The sequence below is a fragment of the Aythya fuligula genome, chromosome 16, assembly GCF_009819795.1.
Source record: "Aythya fuligula isolate bAytFul2 chromosome 16, bAytFul2.pri, whole genome shotgun sequence".
NCBI classification, from domain to species: domain Eukaryota; kingdom Metazoa; phylum Chordata; class Aves; order Anseriformes; family Anatidae; genus Aythya; species Aythya fuligula.
This window is the reverse complement of record NC_045574.1, coordinates 7264853-7287350: the sequence shown is the minus strand read 5'-3', so window position 1 is coordinate 7287350 and position 22498 is coordinate 7264853. Positions and strand designations below refer to the sequence as shown.

The 22498-nt window shown below is 49.5% G+C and overlaps 1 protein-coding gene across 1 annotated transcript; it reads left to right on the top strand.

Annotated features, from left to right (window-relative positions):
• The first annotated feature begins 1675 nt into the window (after positions 1-1675).
• Positions 1676-20124, top strand: GGT7 (gamma-glutamyltransferase 7). Its single transcript, XM_032198480.1, has 15 exons — positions 1676-1808; positions 5649-5875; positions 6697-6848; positions 7638-7752; positions 8297-8364; positions 9008-9081; positions 9496-9689; positions 11563-11650; positions 12367-12494; positions 12924-13012; positions 13729-13881; positions 14641-14758; positions 16018-16155; positions 16876-16975; positions 18645-20124. The coding sequence occupies exons 1-15, from the start codon at positions 1697-1699 to the stop codon at positions 18806-18808; spliced, it is 1920 nt and encodes a 639-aa protein (XP_032054371.1). The 5' UTR covers positions 1676-1696; the 3' UTR covers positions 18809-20124.
• The last annotated feature ends 2374 nt before the right edge of the window (positions 20125-22498 follow it).

Sequence of the window (22498 nt, the reverse complement as noted above, 5' to 3'; positions counted from 1 at the left end):
ACATGGAAAAGACATTGGTTTTTGGATCTCCTCGAAGCTCCTGGTAACTTATGTTGGTGACTGCAGTTGCTAAATGGCAAGTTTTTAACCTCTTAAGGTTTCTGCTTTAAGGAGTGCCTCAGTGGCTGGAAGCAAGTTCCTCTAGTGCTGGTCTCTAAGAGAACTAAAATCATAGCATCTCTCCTGAAAGAAAGGAGGTCAACTTTGAGAAGCCCAAGGGGAAGGGGCATCCTACAGAGTGGAGCTGAGCATCTTTCAATGACGAGCACTGTAAAAACAAGGTATTTTTGCAGAGCCTCAAGTGACTGACAGAGGAATGGTCTAGGAGAAAACATGAAGGTGACAGTATGAAAAGCAGCAACAGCTGGGATGAGGCAGTGCGGTGGGTTTGGGCAGCACCGTTGTGCTCAGCAATTTTGGTACTGGCACCATGAGCATGCTTGCTTTGCTCTCCCTGCTTTTTGAAGACTTGGTGACTGAGCTGATGGCTGGTGGGAGTCTGCTGCCGTGGAGCTGTGACCAGTGGAGAAAAGGAGTCAGAGAGCTAAGTTGTGCAAGCTGCAGCTGTTGGGACACAGTTCCATCAGGAGGCCACATCCTTCAGGGTCCACATGATGGTGCAGAGAGGAGGCCGTACTCTCTGCAGGCTCTGTGAAACTCACTGCTGGATGCAGCCCTGTAGGAATATCATTTTGGCTCTCAGCAAAAAGCTGTGGGTCCCTGGCAGGAAGGAGCATGAGGAAGATATTCCCTGACTTTATTGTGAGGCAAGGATCTCGTGTGGAATTGGCAGAGAAGTTTTCTGTGGTCTTTCTAGAGCTGTCTGACCCTAGCTATAGGGTCAGCTTTTTGTTGTGAAAACAAAGCAGGCTGAGAGTGGCTTCCAAAAGCCAAACAATCCTCCCATCAGCCTTTATCTGGTTGTGCCCATCATCCCCTCTGGCTGCTGGAGAGCATGAGCAAAACCCCTTCCCCAGCAATGGTTGGGTGTGCATCTGTCTGCATGAAGGAGTGTTGAGCAAGCCAGGAGAGATCCTCGTGTGCTTGAGCTTGAGAAGGGCAGGGGGCATTAGCTAGCTCCTTGGAGGCAAGTAGGGCACGTACCCCGGGGGACTTCCCAGAGCCAAACAGCCCGTCATCACGCAACATGTTCCGCTTACAAAAGCAGCAGATGTCCAGGATTAACCAGGGCAAAGGATGAATTCTGCAGATTCAGCAGCTAAGCAGCACGCATCAAGCTGAGAGAGACAGCCCCGCGTCCGCATGGGGGCACAGGGAACTCATTAGCACAGTGCTTTGGTCAGCCCAGAGCGAAGCGACCTCTTCCATCTCCAATGGAAGACTTATTTATTTATTATTTATGGTCAATTTATCGCTGTTTTTTAGGTCAGCCCCTGAAGCAGCACCCCTCTCTGAGCTCTGGCCCGGCCTCGCTCCCTCGCCGGGGGGCGCACGGAGGCCGCTCCGGGCCCTTCCCGGAGCCTTCCCGGGGCTCGTCAGGCGGGGCCCGGGGGCTGGGGGCGCTGCGGAGCCGCCTCTGAGCGGATCCCGGCGGGGCCCGGCCCTTTCCGGCAGCGCGGAGCCGGGCGGGATGGCGGCACCGGGGGCCGCGGCGGGGCCCGCGGCTGAGGCGGAGGCGGCGGCGGGGCCGGGGGGCCGGCAGCGCGCCCTGGGCGCCTACTCCCCCGTGGACTACATGAGCATCACCAGCTTCCCCCGCCTGCCCGAGGAGGAGGCGGGCGGAGCGGCCGAGGGCGGCCTCCGAGCCCGGAAGGAGGAGGACGCGTTCCTGGGCGAGCAGGACACGGGTGAGGGGCGGCGGCCCGGCCCCGCATGCTCCCGGCTCCCGCGGCGCCCCCCGCCCCCGCGCCGCGCCAGGGCCGCCAGGTCAACCCGGCACCGCCCCCCCCGCCCGGTCCCTCGCGGCCTCCCCGGGGTCGCTGCCGTCTCCCCCCGCGTTCCCCTCCGGCGGAGCCGTGGCAGCGAGCTGCGGGCGGCACGGCCGAGCCACGGCGACCCCACGGCTCTGGGGGCTGCCGCATGTTGTCGCCTCGCTGCCCGGGCAGAACGTATGGGCGCGGGGCATCCCATCAAATCACGGCTCCGTGTCATTCATTTCACAGCTCGCATCCACATTTCAGCCTTTCCCACTGCAAACATCTGGTGTTGCTCGTCCTGTCCGCCTCGGCCACGTGCTCCAGGGGGGCTGAGTGGTACCTTCCTGGCCTTGATGCTGTACACAGCACGCAGGAGCTTGCTGGGCTCCCACATCCTTATTTTTCCCAGTCCTTGCAGAGCCCCTCGTTGGTCTTGCTGGGACATGCCTAGAGTAGCGGGCACTGGGACTGACCTGGAAGTTGGTGTTAGCAGCAGATACAAGGACTTTGGCAAAGAGCTAGCACTCCTTCCTGCCAGATGCATGATTTTAATAAAGCCAGGTGTACCTTTCATCCTTGAGAAAACCTTTTGCCTGTTTTTATTTTATTGCTTTCTTGTAAATAGTCCAGAGTATTTTTTTTTCTCCTCCATGTCATGCTTCCACAAGCAACATAAGCCTTCGCTGCATAAGATTCCCCGATAACTACCACAAGCCCTAAGCTCTTCCCTGTGTAGCACCACTGACTGCAGTTCACCGCCCCTGGTTTCATTAGTCCCAGGGCCTGCTCCTGCTCTGACCCATTTGCTGAGGGAGCAGGATTTGGGGTCTGAGGAGTGACAACAACTGGTCACAAATTGCTCCACAGCCAAGTGCATGCAGCTCCTGGACTGCTCGATAACCCGCAGGTGGATGTCAGCGCCACTCGCTCCGTGTCCTAGGCCTCATCTCACTGTGTCCAAGTGGTTTTCATTGTCCTCATCCCATTCCTCCCAGCACTCCCCTGTGACTGGACCCTGCAAGGTGAAGTTGCTGTGGGCAGTATGGCAGGAGTAGCACGAGATCTCTTGTTTCGTGTGTGGGGCACAAGCAGAGGTTTTTGTGGTTTGGGCTATGCAGGGGTCCTGCCAGGTGCAAGTCTCCACTCTGAGCACTTGGTGTCCCCAGGTGCCACCTGGAAGAACTGCGTTTCCTGTGCTGCCACGTGGAGCCTCGCATTCATCTGACATCGTGTATGTGTTGCAAAAGCCATCCATGCTTCTTCATGCCACATCATGTGCCAAACCCGTAGGGGAGGTAATCCAGACCTTTGGTTTCTGCCACACAGATGGTCTCACTAACAGGGGTGTCCACTGTTGTGCTGTTGGTCATGGGGAGAACCACCCCAAAGGACTGCAGAGTGCCATGTTGCAGCGCCCACTAGGGCATGCAAACAGCTCTGGCCTCTGCTGTCCCCACCGCAGCATGTCCTGAGACAAGGTGGTCCTGTGTCCCCACAGCGCCGGTTCCCACAAGAAAACGGGCCTCCTCCACAGCTCCCATGGAAGCAAAGTAGGGTTTGGTGGCTTCTCTTGCAAGGAAGAAGGGGGAACACTGGTGCTGGGACAGGTATCTGCACATTAACCGCACAGGATGCTTCTTGCCCTCTGTGCTCCAGACCAGCCCCCTCCTGTCAAATCATGGCCACGCTGTCCACATGTGTGGTGGTTTTACCTTGCTAGGCAGCTGAACACCACAACCATTCTCTCACCCCCGCAGAAGAGGAGGGGAAGAAGAAAAGGAAGGAAACAAACAACTCACGGTCTGAAATAAGGATAATTTAATTATAGGAAAAATAATCATTAAGGGGAAATTATTATTAATTAAATAATTTAACTAAAGGGAAAAGGGAAAGGGAAAAAACAAAAACAACAAACACGAGCAAAGGCCGTGTGGAAGTGCAGAGGAAAGAAATTACTCTCTGCTTCCCACCAACGAGCGATGCTTGACCACATCCTTGCAGCAGGGCCTCAATGCATGTAGCCGGTGTTTGGGAGGACAGATGTTTTCACAACAGGAGCCCATCCCTCCCCTCTTCTTCCTCTTTCCACCTTTTATTGCTGAGTGTGACCCCACATGGTATGGAACATCCCTTGGGTTGGTTTAGGTCAGCTGCCCTGGTGATGTTCCTTCCTCACCTCGCCCACACCCAGCCTGCTGGCTCTGGGGGTTAGAGGGAGTCCCGATGCTGTGCCAGCACTGCTCAGCAGCAGGCGCAGCACTGGGGTGATCCCACTGCTGTTCTAGCTACGAGTGCAGAGCACAGCGCTGTGTGGGCTGCTGCAGGGAAAGTTAACGCCATCCCAGCCAGACCCAGTACACCATGCAGCACCCGTGGGCACACAGAGCGAGCTGCCCAAGGCCCTGTGGGACGCCTGTGGCTGTGCGTGACACCCCTTTCCAGGGCATCTCTGCCACCCCCACCAGGGACACCCCAGCCCTTTGCCCTCAGCTGGGGCAAATTAGAGCTGCCACCCCCCTGCCTAGTCCCAGGGACCTGCCTGGGGCTGAGCATGGCCCTGGGGTACTGTCACAGGACAGGGTGGCAGCCCCCAGGGAGGTGCTTCTGACAGAGGAGGCAGAGGTGCAGCAGGGCTGTGGGGCTTTCTGCTTGCTTGTCACCAAATCCAGAAACGTCCCCAGAACAGAACGGCCCCAGGACAGGCACACCACCCTGCCACCACCATCACCACCCCTTGGATGTCTGCTGAGCGAGTGACGAGCTGGGCTGTAGGGACCCCTCAGCCTTCACCTCCCCAGCCAAAGTTCCAGGTTTGTGCCCCAAACTCCTGCTGGGCCCCAGCAGCTCACAGTCCCCCAGTCCAGGCCAGCCCCGCTGCTGACTGGTGGGGAGCAGTCCTGAGCACCTCGCCTTTGCTGCTGAGTGCTCCTCTTCCTGCCCTGCTTGTTTTTGGGGAGCCCCAGGACCTCCTGGCTGCCCTGAGCTGATCGGGGCCAGGTGGTGACCATCAGGGACAGCCCAAACGGTGCTGTCTGGGTGTGCTCAGCAGGCCTCCTGCCCACCTCAAAGGCAGCAGCTGATCTGGGCAGAGTCAAGGTATGTTTTGGATCTTTTTGGTCACCCTGAGACTTGCTTTCTGCCTGGCCAAAATTCTCTCCCATTGCATTCACCACCTGGGCATTCAGCATGCAGCTGGATCTCGTAGGGGATCTCGTCAGCCAGAGGAAGGAATTCAAGCAAAGCCTGTCCTGCAGCCAGGCCTGGAGGACCCGCTGAGGTCCAATTTGCAGGTTTGTTCTTCTCTGCCCCCACTTCGTCATGCTTCAGTGGATGTTTCCTGTGCCTGGGCCTCTGTTTTGCTCAGATGCTCAAGCATAGCTCCAAATAAGGCTGCTGCTCGTTCAAATCTGAATTTCCTTTTCTTCAGTCTTGATGCATTTCTGAGACCTGTTTGCAAGTCAGCCATCCAAATGGGTCCGTCCCTGGAAGCTTGTGAACAGACTAAAATGGAGAAAAATTCCATTTTTTTTTTTTTTTCCTCTTAATCTCCATGGAAGTCATCTTGGAATAGGTAGAGCTAAAGGAAGGAAACAATAAAACAGCCCAGAGCAGCATCTGAGCCAGAAAGTCTATTGAGAGCTGGTATCAATAGGGAAGGTAATAGCCTTGCTGGACACAGCTCCGTGTAATGTTAGTGCTGGGTAAACACTGCAACAGGAGCCCTGTGTTGCTCAATACCTAACCCTTGTTTTCTCCCTGCTGCTCACAAAGACCCAGACTCCTTCCTGAAGTCTGCACGTCTCCAGCGCCTGCCCTCGTCCTCCTCGGAGATGGGCAGCCAGGACGTGTCCCCTCTGCGGGAGACCAGCAAGGACCCGTTCTCCGGAGACTGCAGCTGCCGGCAGGATGGGCTGACTGTCATCATCACTGCCTGCCTCACCTTCGCCACAGGGGTCACGGTGGCCTTGATCATGCAGATCTATTTCGGGGACCCTCAGGTAAGATGAAACTGGCTTTAGAGCATGCTGTGGGCTTTGGCTCTGAAAACAGAAGAGGTTCCCTCATCTGCCTCCTTGCCAGTGGTTTAGCCCTGGTAGGTGTCAGTGAGACCCTGGGTGCTGAGTCCCACTCTCAGCAATTGTCCTAAATTCATAGAATCATAGAATAACCTGAGTTGCCTGAAAGCTTTATCATGTTGCTTTTTTAGGAGCTGGGGGTGATTGGTGATGTCAGACTGAGGTCTGAGCTCCTGCACTGTGCTGGGGCAGCTGTGCCCAGCAGGTCTGGGGATGATGTGGAGGCAGCAGGCAGCCCCACTGGTGTCTCTCCAGCCATAGTCAGAGCCAGCTGTGAATGCTTTTCAAGAGCTGCTCTTAGAACAGCAGGAGGTAATGTCTGTGCATCTCCACTTGCAGAGTTTTAGGGATCCATATGTCAGGGCCCATCTCTGGAAGGATCTGTGCAGGGGAATTGCTGAAATCAGAGCTGACCCCTCTGCAAAACCCTCCCGTGGAACAGTGCTCCTCTGCAGAGCAAAGGCAGCGTGGCCGTGGGGTCATGACACCCTCAGGAAAAATACACTGCAGAACATTTTCAGCTGTAGCCTGAGGGGCATACAATCATCATGGTCATCTTCTCCACCTCGTGCCCAGCCGGGCAGACCTGGCTGCAAATCCAGAATGGGAGCTTTGCATATTTTTGATTATTTGCTTTCTTACCGGAATTCAAAACATGGCTGTTGGGAGTGGAGCAGCTTGGCCATGCGGCTACCTGGCCGAAGCGGGTTGTGATCCTGGTACAACCATCTCCTCTCTGGCAGATCTTCCAGCACGGTGCCGTGGTGACGGACGCTGCCCACTGCACAGCCCTGGGCATCAAGGTGCTCAGCAAGCAGGGCTCCTCCGTGGATGCAGCCATCGCCTCAGCCCTCTGCGTGGGAATTGTGAACCCCCACGTGTCGGGCATCGGCGGGTAGGTGGTGACCCCTGCCCTCTGCGGGTGGGCTCAGGCGTGTTGGTTCCTGTCCTGCCAAGCTACAGCATGCAGGACCAGGACTCTGGCCTCAGGCAGTGGACGTGTCCATGTCTGCACAGGGACATTGACCTTCCCACAGGCTGCAGCCACTGAAAGGGCCCAACGTGGCAGCAAGGGACAGAGCCCCCTGTGAGGGAAATTCTGTGCCTGTGGTAGCAGCTGCCAGGACAGTCCCAGCCGCAGGCTTGAGAGAGTTGGAAAGTGACTGTGGGTGACTGAGCCCCCGTGCGGGGTGCCAGCAGCTCACAGCACCCAGGGTCAATCCCAGCACCTGCAGAGATCGAGCACTTCCCTCTGTAAACTCTGCTTCTCGTTAGCAGGAGCCCAAGGCCCGATTCCAGCCGGCCCCGACTCCAGCTGGCCCCGACTCCCCTCCGGTACATCCCTGGGCTGGTGCCTGCATGGGCCCAGTGCACTTGGCTTCACAGGAGATCCCGGGAACATTGCATAAAACCACCCGATAGCTCCTCCAAGCTGGGCAGGAGGTTGCTCTGTTGTAAGCAAAGCACCTGCTTTGTTGCAAAACAGCTAGTATTAGAAAGAAAATCCCACGCTGTCCTAGCCCAGCAGTGGAACAGAGCCAGTGGCTCTCTGGGCAGGCTGTCAGGGGCTGACCCAGCCTTGCTGCAGGCTCAGTCAACTCAAACCCACGCTTTGTGCTGGCATTATGGCAGTGGCTGCATCTGGGACAGACGGTGCCATGCCATGACCCCACTTTTGCCACAGGGGTGGGGTGATGCTGGTCCATGACATCCGGAAGAACCGGAGCCAGGTGATCGACTTCCGTGAGGTGGCTCCCCTGGGCATCCCGCTAGAAGGGGACCTGCAGAAGGACACCAAGGTGAGGAGCCTTCCCTCAGGGCCAGAGCTGGCTGGTGTCCCCAGCTGTCCTCTCCCAACAGCTCTTGGGCCCAGTGGAAGATGCCCAGGGAAGTGGCTGGAGACCTCTTCCACCATGGGACGTCCATGCCCTGCAGACATGGGGAGCCTGTGGGAAACACTCCATCATCCCTGGAATGCCTGGAGTGTGCAGGGCTTGGGGAGCAAGGAGGTCCACTGGGGTGAGGGCAGGGAATAAGGCATCTCCCTCCAGCAGGGGGTAGCTGGGAGAAGAGAAGTTCCAGGAGGGAGCAAGGTCCTGTGTCATTCTGCTGGGTTATTTCCCCTGACCAAGTTGGGCTGACACTGGTATTGAAGTTTCCTCTTTCCTTCCAAGGACTTATTCCCTAATTTAGTGTCTTGCTACAGACCCCTTCTTGTCTCCTAAAAATGATGCAAACACCTTCCTTATGAGCATGGGTTGCAGCTCCTTGACTTGCAGCTGGGGATCATGTCCTCACAGGAAGGAGACTCTACTCTTCTTTTTCATCCTTCCTTTTCTACAGCCAGGTCTGCTGGTGGGGGTGCCAGGCATGATACAAGGCATGCACCAGGCGCACCAGTTGCATGGGAGGTAAGCTCTCTGCCCTGCACAGGCTGTGCCCCACGGTCCCCAGGGAGCTGGGAGTATGCAGCCCTCACCATCAGACTGTGCTCTCAGCCACTAGTCAAAAACATTTGTAAGCGGGTAGTTGTGGGCTTGTGTTGAAAAGTACCTTCATCTTTTGGCGCTATATTTAACAAAAGAAATAAATCAGCTTGGTCAGATTTTCTGCAAAGTGAAATTCTGGCAAATGTTTTCTAACAGGACAGACAGTTAATGTTATCTTAGAAATATGTGCAGAATATTTTCACGCATTTTCATACATTTTTCAGCTCTCTCTTTAGATAGACACTGAGAAATGTGGTTGTCCTTGTTGCCCTACTGGGACAGCAAAAGGGAGAGTCTGAATAACTGCTCAGGAATGTGAGGTTTTGCTCCAAAGATGCCCATTTCCCCATCTTTGCATTGTCATTTCCGCTGGGGCACAACACGGATCACTGTGATGATCCTGCTGAAAAGAAATGACAAAGCTCAGTGCTCATTTTGGCCACAACTGGCCCTGCAGCCTGGTGTGCCGAGAGCCCCCAGGTGCAGAGGCCAGCCTCTGCCCGCTCCCCTGGCTGTGCCACGCACCTCCAAGGCACATGGCTCCTCCTCTGCTCTCCTTTGGCAGGCTCTCCTGGTCAAAGCTGCTGGGCCTCGTGGCTGCTGTTGCTCAGGACGGGTTTAATGTCACACATGACTTGGGTGAGCACATGCTGGGGAGTCAAGGTGGCTGCTCCGTGCAGAGGAAGCCACCACAAGGGTACCAGGCTGTTGGCAGGGCTTGAGAGGGGGTAGGGGGTTGTACATGGGGTATCAGAACACTTTGGAATTGGACATGGGTGGTGGTGGGAGGTGGGCAAGTCAAAGCAGGGGTCTACAAGAGGGGAGCGTGGTGACAGCTAACCTGGAGCCCTTCCCCCGGGCTGGTGGGGAGGTGGTGAGGTTTCTTTGGGTTTCCTTCCTAGCTGCAGTGGGGATGCAATCTACCCACCTGCAGTCTGGCTCGCTGGTTTGGAAATGGCAAGAGGCAGCAGCAAGTCCCCAGGTCCCCTGCATGTCCATGCATCCTGGGGTTTCTGGATGTCCTTCTCCTGCCCCTGCCCTTCTCACCCACAGCCAAAGCTCTGACTGAACTGAAGGACCTGAACTACTCTGACAAATTCCGGGAGATCTTCCTGCCAGACGGCCAGCCTTTGCTGCCTGGCATGTTTGTGAGGCGCCTGGACCTCGCAGCCGTCTTGGAGCTGGTGGGAGCAGAAGGGCCATCAGCCTTCTACAGCGGCAACTTGACCCAGGAGATCATCTCTGAGGTGAGACACATCTGTCCTTGTCCCTGCCCAAGGCCACAGCACAGTACAGCCTGGGATGGGAATGCCACCTATCACATCACCTCATTAAGCTGGGACAACACCTGGAGATAAGCTCCTCACTCCTTATTGGAGAGGTGCACTACTGGTGAGAAGAAAATTGTTGTTGTTAATGGGACTGTGTGAGTTACAGGCTCTGTGAGGATGATTTGAAAACAAAACTGTGAGCTTTGTGGGTGGATGATCAGACAGTCTTGGTTCCACTTAGGTTTGCCCAAGTTTAACTCCTGTTGCTGGAGGTGCTCTAGAAAAGAAAACAACAACAAGGAATTATTCCAGTAAAAAACAAACAAACAAACAAAAACCAAAAAATACTGTGGCCAGAGTGGGAGAGGTGATGAATATTTATGAGCGCACTAAGACAATTTTTATGGAAGTTATACTGGAAATCTACTTTATACCTGTGTAGCTACAGTCAGAGTGGTTAGTGGGACCATTTTCCCCTGCCATCATGGTTCAGGTGATGCTCCTTCAACACGTCATCAGGAATCTGGGCTGGGCTTATTCAGCTCCAGCCTTAGACATGTGAGCTCTGTGTTAGGAAACCTTCTCCTATGGTTCACATGGACCACAGCGGAGGTGGAGAACAATGAACAGAAGTCCCAAGCCTGTGGTACATCTCCACAGCCTAACCCTGCTTTATCACTCCTTTCCCCTGATCTGAGGGCTGCTGCAAGGAAACACAGGCTCTCCATGGAGGAGCAAGGCCCAGGGTTGCAACACAAAGGACCTCACCAGGCTCTGGATCAAGTGTGCTAGTCCAACTTCAGCTGCAGTGCGAAGTGCTGGCTTCCCACATCAGCTTCACAATGTTTATTGTTTCAGCAAAGGAAGGGTTGGTAAAACTCCAAAACACCCTACCCTTTGTTTCTATCATGAGTTGGGAAGGCACTGGTGCAGAAAAGTGTTATCCAGGGAATTTGAGACGGTGTCTGCAGTATGTGGCTGAATGGGTTTTCTGTACTTTCTGTGCCCTCTGACTCCACCTGCCCCATGTCCTGCAGCTTTGCCCCAGCTCTCCTTTGGCCGAGCTCCAGGAGCTTCTGGGCCAGGCAAGTGCCTGCAGATCTCAGCCTCTGAAAGCAACGTGGCTGGCTCTCTAGGATCGCCTTAGGGAGGGAACAGGCACTCCACAGAGGAGCTACAATTTCTTTTGCAGTTTTGGGGTGGTTTGACATGCTAACCCCTCTAGATACACACTACTTTAGCTTTCCTGCTTCGGTGACTCCACCACTTCTGCTGGAGTTTTCCTGCCAAGTTAGGTGTTCTGGATGGAAATCCAGAGGACACACCCTAGCAGAACCTCTTAACAGCCTGCATGGCTTCTCCTGGGAGAAAGACAAGAGGTGGCCCACGAGCACAGTACCACCTGTGTACTGACTGTGGTACTTCTGTCAGGGGATTTTAAGGCCAGCAGAGTGATGGTCTATTTCCATCATGATTCAGCCATAGAGGACCTGCAGTGGAGGGAATTACCCACCTTTACTGCATACATGAGAATTACTAAACCCAGTACGTTCTACCTCATGGGTTGGCAGAACTTCCAGCACAGCTAGAGTGAGCTCAGTGGGTGAGCTTTTGAAGGTGAGCTGCAGAGCTTCCAGAGGTAGTGAGTGGTGAGCCAGGCCACCAAGGCCATGAAAACACAGATTATTCAAGGGATCCTGAAAAAACTAGCGCCTGGATTGCACTGGAAGTGGTCGGAAATCTCACAGGTATTTAACAACATGGTGATTGCTCACCCAGGCCAGCATGAGGAATGCAGAAAGCCTTGACCCAGCTTTTTCAGCATGCGCTGCCTTGTTCTCCCACTCAGGTGCACAACTATGGAGGAGTCTTGGTGGAGGAAGACTTCAGCAATTACAGTGTCATAGTGGAGGATCCTGTCCACACGGTATATCGAGGTAAATGCTGCTGCCTGACCCACTGCCACACAACTGCAGTTAAAAGTTTGCTTCATCTGGCAGGAGGTGACAGTGTCTGTAACAGCATCTGCAGAAAAGCCCTCCTGGGAGATTCCTTCTGTTGCCTACTGAGCCTGATGCATCAGAGGAGGTTCAGGAGGTTTCTAGAACTTTCAAATGGGCCTGTTTTTTTCCTTGGTAGTGACCCATTGTGTTTTGATAGAATTTTACTATGTAAAGATGCAACATGGTCACATATTGATGCAATATCTAGATGTACATGCAGCTGGACCACACACTACTGCCTACATCTGAAGATGACTCCCAAAGTTGATCTACAGAGGAGAAAAGTTTGTTTTATGCAAAAAAGTTTTTAAAATATCATATTCTTATAGAAATCCCTGTATTCACTCTCCTTACATCTGTAACATTACAAACCCATTTCATCTCCATTCAGCCATACTGAAGACCAGAAACCACACAGCCAACCAACAAGAATTGAATTTCAGATGTAAAGAAACATCCCTCTCTGGACTTCCTTTATGCATCTTAAAGAAACAAAAGACACAGCAGGAATATTTTAGGAAACACTTTTTAATTATCTCCCCAAATCTGGAAAGGCTTCCCTGTCCTCAAGAATACTACCTTATGGGAAAGAATTATCACTGAATAGTATCTAAAAATGGAACTTCATTTCTCTCTTCTTCCCTTCACAGGTCATCTTGTTTTGACTCCCCCACCTCCACATGCAGGTCCTGCACTGATCACAGCACTGAACATCCTTGAGGGCTTTAACATCTCAAGTCAAGCATCCAGGGGGAATATCTTGCACTGGATGGCAGAGGTAAGAGGAGATTCGACATTTGTCTGAATTTGTTAGGCTGCTGGAGAATAGTTCATTTATTCCTTGGTTGTACAAAAGTGTTTGTAGGTAATTCCCAGAGGAGAATGAGCAAATAGACTTCTAAAGTGTAAATCTGAGCTGTGCTGCTGCCTCAGGTAGTTGCAGATCCTGGAGCCTCCTGCTCCCTCATATACAAAATATCGCCTGATACACTCAGCTCCCTCAACATACAGTTTGCCATGAAAATCTGATGCCCCTTGATCCCCATACCCATGTTTCACTGAAGTGGGCATTTGAGTTCATAGGGTTTAGCCAACATGCTGGAAGAGCAGGTGCCTCCTCTTTGGGGTATCAAAGATGGTATTTCCAGGTCCACCTAAATGATGCTATATGTCTTTCTTTCTTTCTTTCTTTGTGTGTTCAACTTAGACCTTAAAAGTAGCCCTGAGTCAAGCTAGCAACTTGGGAGACCCATCCGATGATGTGTCTGTCACTCATGCTGCAGAAGGCATGTTGAGGTAGGTCTGAGGCTGATGGGCACATTGGTAGTTGCAAGATGTCTGATCTGGGTATCATTTGGGGATTTGCTCTTTTCAATGCACAGGGAGACCTGAGTTTTTTCTGCCTCTGTTTTACTGAGGAAAGGTCAGTCTTTGAGTGTCCAGCCTAGCACTCACTTTCCCACAAGGATCACAGCTGGTACCGTAGGTCTCTGGAGATGAATCATCAAATGTCCTTACACAGAGATTTCCTGGAGCCAGTTTGATCTTGAGGGTTCCTCCCACTTTCTGAGGCTTCTAACTATTCCTTCTCAGGAGGTCAGACAAACTCTCTCTGCAGTACATCCAATGATGCAGGAGAGGCCAGCCTCAGGACTTCAGCCCAGCCTGCTACCTCAGAGCCAGGTTTAGCCATGGTTGGTGGCCAGTGCTGGATCTGTCTCACCCTCCTCTGCACTCAGAGGACCAGCACTCAGCCAGTGGTGACACCTCATGACTATCAGTGGTTGAGTTCGTGCCCACAGATAGAACCTGGGAGGTTCATGGTGTTCCCTTGTTTTGTGGGCTAAACCTACATTTCCTTCCATCAGATGAACCAGAGGAGCTCCCTGTCCTTAGGACCAGCCTCCTCAGAGAAGCACAGCCCTTAGCTATGTAGATGTACTCCCACCAAGAGATGTCAAGCATTCTAAGCTCATTGCCTTCTTATCCCTTTCACTCCCTCATTGCTGAAGCAAATCAGAAGCTAACTCCTTGCGCCAGCTGATCAACGACTCCCAGTCCTTCTCGTCTGATTTCCGCCTGCCACACTTCTCTGTGGAGAGCGGACCTGCAGCCAGCCAGGTTCTTGTCATGGGGCCTGACGACTTCATTGTTGTGGCCGTAAGGTAAAGGAGTTGCTTCTCTCCACAATATACTCAGAGGGTGGGAGCGGCGAGAATAAAGCAGGTTCAGCAGGACAGGATGGAGCCATATCTGAAGCTCTGTCACAGGGGGCGGCAGGCTTCCCCCCCAAAACAAACCTAGCCTAGAGCTGCTGCTTCAAGCCTACTGGGTCAGCCCATGGTCTGCCCCTCAGAGAGCCTCAAAAGGTAAAGTTTAGTGAGAGAGGTTGTGCTTTTCTAGACAAGATTTGTGGTCACAGAATAAATTTAGAATTGATCCTTAAAGTAAAAACAGCATTCCCAAGCTCCCCAGCCCTCATGGGGCTGCTCTGTCCCAGTTAGTCCTGCAACAAGAAGAATGGGGAAGATGGGATGGAGACATGTGGGCTGTGCAGGCTTTGAGGTACTGCTCTGCCCTATGCAACCCTACTAACTCTGCCCACAGCCTTTGTGTTCCTGGTTTGGCCAGAGTCTGCTCCCTAGAGAGGTGATGAATTCAGCAGCATGGAGACAGACTCATCATCTAGAGGAGAGTCCTTCAGTACAACGAGGGTCTGTCCCACCATTACCCATGTGGTCACTGTGCCTGCTCCCAAATACATGGAGACTCCTGCTGTGCACATCTTACTGGCTGTAAAAAAAAAACATAGAATATTCTCTGTCAAGCCAAGATGGTAGAAAAAAATGGAGGACTGAAGGCCTCAAGGTGTACAATAAATCACTGAGAGGAATATTATGAGATTTCTTCTTGTTTCTTTTCAGTTCTTTGAATCGTCCCTTTGGTAGTGGAATAATAACACCTTCTGGAATCCTTCTGAACAGCCAGATGTTGGACTTCTCCTGGCAAAACAAAACAATGAACCACTCCATTCCCAGGCCGGTAATGAACAATGTGACAATTTTTTTTGAGTTGTGTCTGCACAACTTTTTTTTTCTTTTTTCTTTTCTCCACAACGGTGAGGCTGTTTGTTGCCTTATTAATAACCTAGTAGCTTTCTATAGACAGTTCTTTGTATCTTTTTATTATACAAGCCACTGAAACAGAGTAAGCAGAAGGCTTTTTGTGTACCAGTTATCACTATAATGCAATGTTATCAAATAGCATAGTGCAGCTGCATGTCTCAGGCACCTATTTTTGTGCCTGAAGACTGGAGGATAGCCAATGTCACTCCAGTCTCCAAAAAGGGCAAGAAGGAGGATCTGGGAAACTACAGGCCAGTCAGTCTCACCTCTGTCCCTGGAAAGGGAACAGCTTGTTCTGGAGGCCATCTTCAAGCATTGGGTCTGTTCAGCCTTGAGAAGAGAAGACTGAGCGGGGATCTTATTGATGTTCATAAATATCTGAAGTGTGCGAGACAGAGGGATTTGCCCAACCTCTTTTCAGTGGTCTGTGGGGACAGGACAAGGGGCAAGGGCCACAGAATGGATCACAGGAAGTTCTGCACCAACATGTGAAAGAACTTCTTCTCGGTGAGGGTGACGGAGCACTGGGACAGGCTGCCCAGGGAGGTTGTGGAGTCTCCTTCTCTGAAGATATTCAAGACCTGTCTGGACACCTACCTGGGCAGCCTACTCTAGGGAACCTGCTTTGGCAGGGGGGTTGGACCTGATGATCTCCCGAGGTTCCTTCCAGCCCCTACAGTTCTTTGATTCTGTGATTTTTCCTGAAGCCCAAATGCACTTTAGAGCAACTGTCCTTTGGGAACTTGAATTAAGAATTCTTTTCATTAATTACTGCTCTACAGGTTTAACAGTAATAGACAGAAGAAGAAAAACCATAATTTCTTGGAAACATAAAATTACAGATCAGTACTGGTATCTTCCAGTGCTGCCTTGTTGATTCGTCTTGCCATGTATCACAAAACAGTCCCACTTTGAGTTGATACTTCAGGAGTGGGTGAATGGCTCTGTGTTTCCTCTGTAAAACTTCCATGAGAGCCATGGCAAGAAATGGGCTGGATCCTGTTAACATCAGAGAACATTGTCATAGTAGCGACAACGGCAGCCTTATCAAACTACAGAGGTGTAATTGCCGGCTCAAACAGAGAGAGTAAGAAGTTAACTTGCACAACTTGAACACCAGCAAAGCCTTTGTCCACTTGCTGAATTTTTTTTGGTGTGTCTTTTCCTCATCTGCAGCAAAACCTCATTCAGCCTCGGAAACGGCCCCTGTCTTTCTTGTTGCCCACCATCGTGAGACCATCTGAGGGGATGTGCGGGACATACCTGTGTCTGGGAGCTAACAATGGGGACAAAGCCTTGAGCGGCATCGTTCAGGTCAGTGCTGTGTCAGGGTGCCCACTCCCTCAAGCAGCTGCTGGGCTCAACACCAAGGGAGGGTCTCCTCCTGCAGTGCACATTTTCCATCCTAATGTCCTAGTCTGTGTAGCTCTGGTAGCTCTTTACCCTATGGAAAGGTCTTTTTAGTGCACTTTAGACTAAATTCCTCCCTGTTCAGCACTCACTACAATTTGGGGATCTCCTTGTAATTTATTATTTGTAATTGGGTGAAGTACTTGCCAGTAGCATGACTGTATGCACAACAACACTGGGTTATTAAAAAGAAGGTTGGCTCCCATTTTCCTTACCCTTGAAAAGCATCATTCAGGGCAAAATTAAAACCAATCATTGTTTCCTATTGTTTTGTGAGGAGAAGTAACATACTGATCTTCTGGCTGTAACAAATACAGTTTTGGAGATTATGTCAAGTTCCAGATTTATAACTCTTCTAATTTAGCAGTAACTATGTGACAAAATGCCCATGCAATCCTTAAGAGCTACCATGTTTCTATCAATGATACATGGGATGCATTTCAAGGTTCTCTGCGTGTGTTTGAAAACCTGCATTAGTTCATGCAGTTTGGCAAGCAATTCAAATTCTTCTTTGCCTGCTGCAACTGCAGATGTTGGAGCCACCTATTAGGGAGATGCTCAGGAAGTTCACTTCTCCTACTCTCATTACTTTTTTACTATTGAGGATCTTTCATTCTCTCACAGGTTTTGGTAAATGTTTTAGCACTTAACAAGAATCTGAGTGAAAGTTTGTCACTTGGTCGACTTCACCCACAGCTTCAGTCCAACACCTTGCAGGTTGACAGTGAGTATGGATGCTGGGTGTGGTACAGTCTAGAGGTCTGGCATGTTCAGGAGAGTAGCACCATTTCCATAGCACACTGCTGTGGAAGTGCAATAGCCCAGTGTACAGCTCCCCATGTTGTAGGATCCCTGTTGGGTGCAGCAGGTTTGGGGTCAGACAAAAGTAGTAATCTAGCTTCATCAGAATTTGGAGCCCTTGCTGAGCCATGCTGTTGTCTTGTGAACAGTCCCTGGCCCCTCCATCACTACCTCTTCCAATTCTTTTGGATGCTTCTCACCAACCCTCCCTCTGTCCCAACCCACCTCCGAGCAGCAGCCTTGTCCTTTCCTGAAAACCTTTTGTGTGATCTGATATTATGTCACTGCGTATATCCAGATAAACAAGATTGTAAACATATCTTCACCCAGACAGGTTATGAAAGCTAGCAGATCTTCACACACTTTATTACCACTGCCATAAATGCTTTCCTGTCACTTTCCAGTTTGTCTCTCTAACTCCGGGAGCTGCAGAGAAGACAAGGCTTAGGACAAGGCTTTTAGGCTGACGGTACTGGAAATTCAGCATCAACGCTGACACGCTGGAGACTGTACTGCCAGCTCTTGTCCTTGTTTTTGCAAGTCTTGGTCTATTTGGTGTTTTTCATAAAGCCCCATATCTTAGCACAGAGGGCCATAAATGATATTTTGTTCTTATTTCACACAAAATAGCCAAATTTTCTAGGCCTTCCCATTTCAGAAGAATATCTAACAATGCCTGTCAGGTGTGACCCACAGGCTTGAAAACTAGAACATAATTAAAACAAATCCAAAACTTCAAAAGGCCCTAATTTGTAGTTTTGGACATTTGGAATCAACAAGGTATATGTATGGGATTTTTGTGTGCCTGCTGGATTTCTCCAGCTGCATCCCCTATTTTGTATCCTCAGGCACTTCTATTAATATGAAAATTACAACACACCAACTAAAAAAAATAAAAGCAGAAGAATGAACAGCCTAAATTAGGCTGGAAGATTAAGAATTACATAAAGGGGAGGTTGGAAAGCTTATCACGTTCTAATTTACGTTTGGCAACTAGGTTTACTGTCATTTGTTTTGAGTTGCTTTGTATCTTACTTTGATTAATGCCATTAGTATTATTTTGAATTGAGCTCTTCAGAGCAGGGACTGCCCTTAGTTCCGTAAACAGAATAATTAGGATCATAGAAACATAGAACGGTTTGTTGGGTTGGAAGGGACCTTAAAGACCATCCAGTTCCAACTCCCCTGCCATAGGCAGGGACATCTCCCTCTAGATCAGGTTGCTCAGGGCCTTGTCCAACCTAGTCTTGAACACCTCCAAGGATGGGACATCCACAACTTCCCTGATCTATCTGTGCCAACGACGTATTTTTCCCCTTTTCTAAAGAGGAGGGTCTTCCATGTGTTTGACTGATCTTCAGGATCTTCTCATTTCCTCCCCTACACAGAACACTGTCCAACTCTTTGCTGCTGAGTGCATGCTCAGGGCGGTGAATTCTGGTCCTCTTCGGCCACTCAAGTCTATCTGGGACACCTGAAAACACCACAGGCAGTTTTGTAGACACTGGAGATCCCAACAGGATTAAGACATAGCTTTGTATCAAAGGCAACAGTGGCTTCAGTTACAAACCCCTCTTTTAAAATCCCTACAGGTGAACTTCCTGAAGAAGATATTGAATGTCTTGTAGCCAGGGGCCATGAAGTGGATAAAGTCAAGGTGATCTCCCTAGTTCATGGGGCCAGGAGAACCAACAGCTTCATCATTGGCCTGAAGGATCCCAGGAGCGTGGATGCTGCTGGAGCCACAATATCATAGCACCTCCCAAACAGCATACTCACTGAACAAGGCTTTAGAGAGATCAACCCAAGTGATGTGCATGTTCTGAAATGGCTGCCTCCTTCTCTCCAGAGTGAGACCACTGCATTCACACACATGTATCTACACTGCTGAGTAAACTTTCTGTATTCCCTACCCAGGATGACACAGGGGGGTTAGTGGTGCCAACATACATCTGTTTTTTTCTTAAAAAAAAATATTTGAAATGTAAGCAGCCCAGTCATTGTTATAGGAATGAAGGGAGGACACTTTTCTTTTGGCAGCATCTTATCATTAATTTCAGTCTTTTCAAAAGCCCAATTCTAACCAACATCTTAATTTTAATGAGCAGGAACGTTAGCAAAGAAAACAATGACAGGAAAAAACAGCTGCTGATAATACTGTAAACTTTATCTCCTTTTTTTTTTTCCCAAGTTCATTCTTTGCCTGTTGTTTAAGTCAATAATTAATGCAGCCTAATGTAGTATTTGTAGGTGCCTGTATCTGGAATATCAGGGAATCCTTTAATGTTCTGTATGGGCCAGCTGACTTTTACCAGCATGCAGCCTCCCGTGTTAGTTCCTTTTCTCACATCACTGCATACCTTGATTTTTTTGAGTAAATATTTTGAATCAAGTAGCTGTGCATACTCACTGGAAGACCAATTTTGAACCAGTCTGCCTCTTTATTAGCGTAGACCAGCAATTCACTGCTTTTGTTCCCAGAACAGCTGCCCCACCACACGTTTTGTAACCAGAACAATGGTTTTCAACTTTTTACAACTTATGGACCCCCCAGTAGTTTTCTTACATTAGTCCAGCCTCCTCCATAGTGAATTTACGCTTAGTGGTAATGGACTTACTTTGCTTAGATACTCTCTGGAGATATCTTTGAAATACTACACATACACATAAAAATGCACAGACCATGGACTGAAAACCACATGGAAACAGATTAGGTGGATTCAGAGCTTTCCTTACACTGCCTTATCTCAGTCTGCTTTGAAAGCCTGAGTTGTATAATCCCTACAGAGAGGCTTGGGATTTTCTGCTTTCTAAATTCAGGCCTGTACTTCAGCTCAGGTGGCTATTAGAAAAGCTGAAGAGAATGAGAGAAAAGGTACAATACGAAGCAAAAACTACTGAGATATTTTTCTGTCCACAGCACAAAATACAGAATATACGAACAGTTCTGCATTTCTTGACTTAAAAAAATGAAAAAAGCACCACATCTGTTCACTGCACCATTTCATTCAATCTATGCTTGCACATTTCCTCCTATTTTATTTTATTTTATTTTATTTTATTTTATTTTATTTTATTTTATTTTATTTTATTTTATTTTATTTTATTTTATTTTATTTTATTTTATTTTATTTGTTGTTTGTTTTTACTAGAAAGTTAGATAGAGCCACCTGGCACTGAAAAATCTGGAATTTGATCCTTTCTGAGGTCTAAATTGTGATGATTTCCTTCATGGTGCAAACATGTCTATGGCCATTGTACTTATTACATATGTATGTCTGTTTGTTGTTGCCTTGGTCTGTCATTTGATGCACGTTAGCCCAACTGTCTTTCTGAGGGAGCCTCTCAGACACCGATTTGGTTGAAATGCGCCTCCCTCACACAAGCTGCCATTTAGCACAGGGCATGCATGGGTTGCTTGGAGGTGGTCAGGAAGCTACCATAGATAATTGGACTAATTGTTCCTGACACCAACCAGCTGAGCATCTCAAAGCACCTTATGCTAATTCTTGCAGGTTGTGCTGAGGAGGGAGAGAGATGTTTTTAAGCTCCACTGAAAGGCAGCCACCCATGAGGCAGCTACTTAGCAAATGGGAACATCTACAGTATTTTCTGTTACAAAAGCGTTAGTGGCCTCAGCCAAGAGACGGGGCAATTACGGTGTTATCTTTGGGAAGTTATACACTGTGTCACCAAACTGCCCGTATGGCAAGAACAGGCTTTCCTCATGAGAGGGACCTCGAATCTATTTGTTTTTCTGTCATAGGCGATAGAACTCGTGACTGCCCGAAGTTGGAACATTCACAAAACATAACATATCTTGCAACAGACCTCCTTGGGTTTAACAGGAAGGGGAGGATGCATTTTTGTGTGTTGAATCATACTGGTGGAAATTTGGGACTTTCTGGTAGAGGACAGCAATGATGTGTCCCTCAGACATGGAGGTTTACTGGGCACAACTGCAAAATAAATAGTCAGGTAACTGCTGCTACAGTACTTTGCATGAAATATTACAGAACACTTTGAAAGATAACATTCCTATTTATTCATTCAATTATTTTTCCTAATTCACTTTTGATGCTGCAAACTGTATACATTTGTAAGATAAAGACTCTGGTCTTGACTCAAAACGGCACTTGAAATCCCGAAGGTACAATTTCACAGCAATTAATTGCAAAAAAAAGATAAAATTTAGAATAATTGGAAGATGGGTCTTAGTCCCCTAAGTAATGGCTAAGAGAAATAAGGATATTTTGAATTATTTCCCATTTTCTCTGTTTAAAATGGCATCAGTGTAGCACAGATATATTCAGTACTGAAACCTTTCATCAGGTAATTGGCCCAGCATCTCTGGTACTTTGACTCAATCTGTTGTGAGGAGATCTGATCAAATTAATTTGTGGTACCACGAAGTTCCTGACACTTCATTTTGTACGGGTAAGACAGACATTGTAAAATAAAGGGCCATATCTGGAGATGTGGGTGTGCAGCATCTGCATTGATTTCAACCCAACTATTGCAGATATCTAACAACTCTGAAGCAGAATTTGTCCTGAAACTTGTACATCAAAGTGTCTGAGGAGCTCAGAACACAAAATACAGGATGGCTGAGAAAAACAATAAATAAAATAAAATATTTTAAAAAAGAACAAAATAAAACTAAAAAAAAATAAACAGATGCCTTTGTCAAATGTAACTATTATGGTCTCAAAAGCAATCTACTTGTTTCGGTTCACATTCATATTGCTTCCCATTGACATATGCAGTTTTTTCATTGGGATAAGCTGATAACAGGATCTGGCACTAAGTGTTGGCTCAATCAGTGGTTTCTCACAAAGGTTCAATGCCATTAATGAGTGCAGTTAACAAGCAGTGCTTTGCTAGCTCTAGATACCTCTGTTGACCTCTGTACGTAAAGCCCAGAACACTGCATATAAAAGCCTAAAGGAGGAACAAGGCCAAGGCTGACATCCAGGGGGAATAAGGATGGTCTGGCTTCTCTGCTGTGCCATTCTGTTCCCATCGTTTTCCTGTTTGGTGCATGGACATGGGGACAGGCTGGAGCCTGCACTGCTCCCACCAGCCTGGGCTGGGTGAAACGCTGCTGATCTCATTGGGGTTATTAGAGCCACGTTGCTGGTGGTTCCTGGGATGAGGAAAGGCTGGAGGCCCCTGCTGCCACTCAGCAGGGCTGTGGGAGCAGCTCCCCAGGTGTCTCTGCACAGTTGCCCGTACCCTGCCACCGCTCCCTGCCAGCCTTACTCCTGCTCCCCACACCACTTCATGTCTCGGGCCTGGGGGCCACCAGGGGCCCACAAAGGCAAACTCAGGTCCCCTGTCTGCCCTTAGATCTTGCCCTGCCCTGTGCAGCCATGCCAGCATCTTGTCAGAGGGTGTCCCAGCTGAGGTGGTGGGTTTCTTCTCATGAACGTTCTTCTCTTTCATG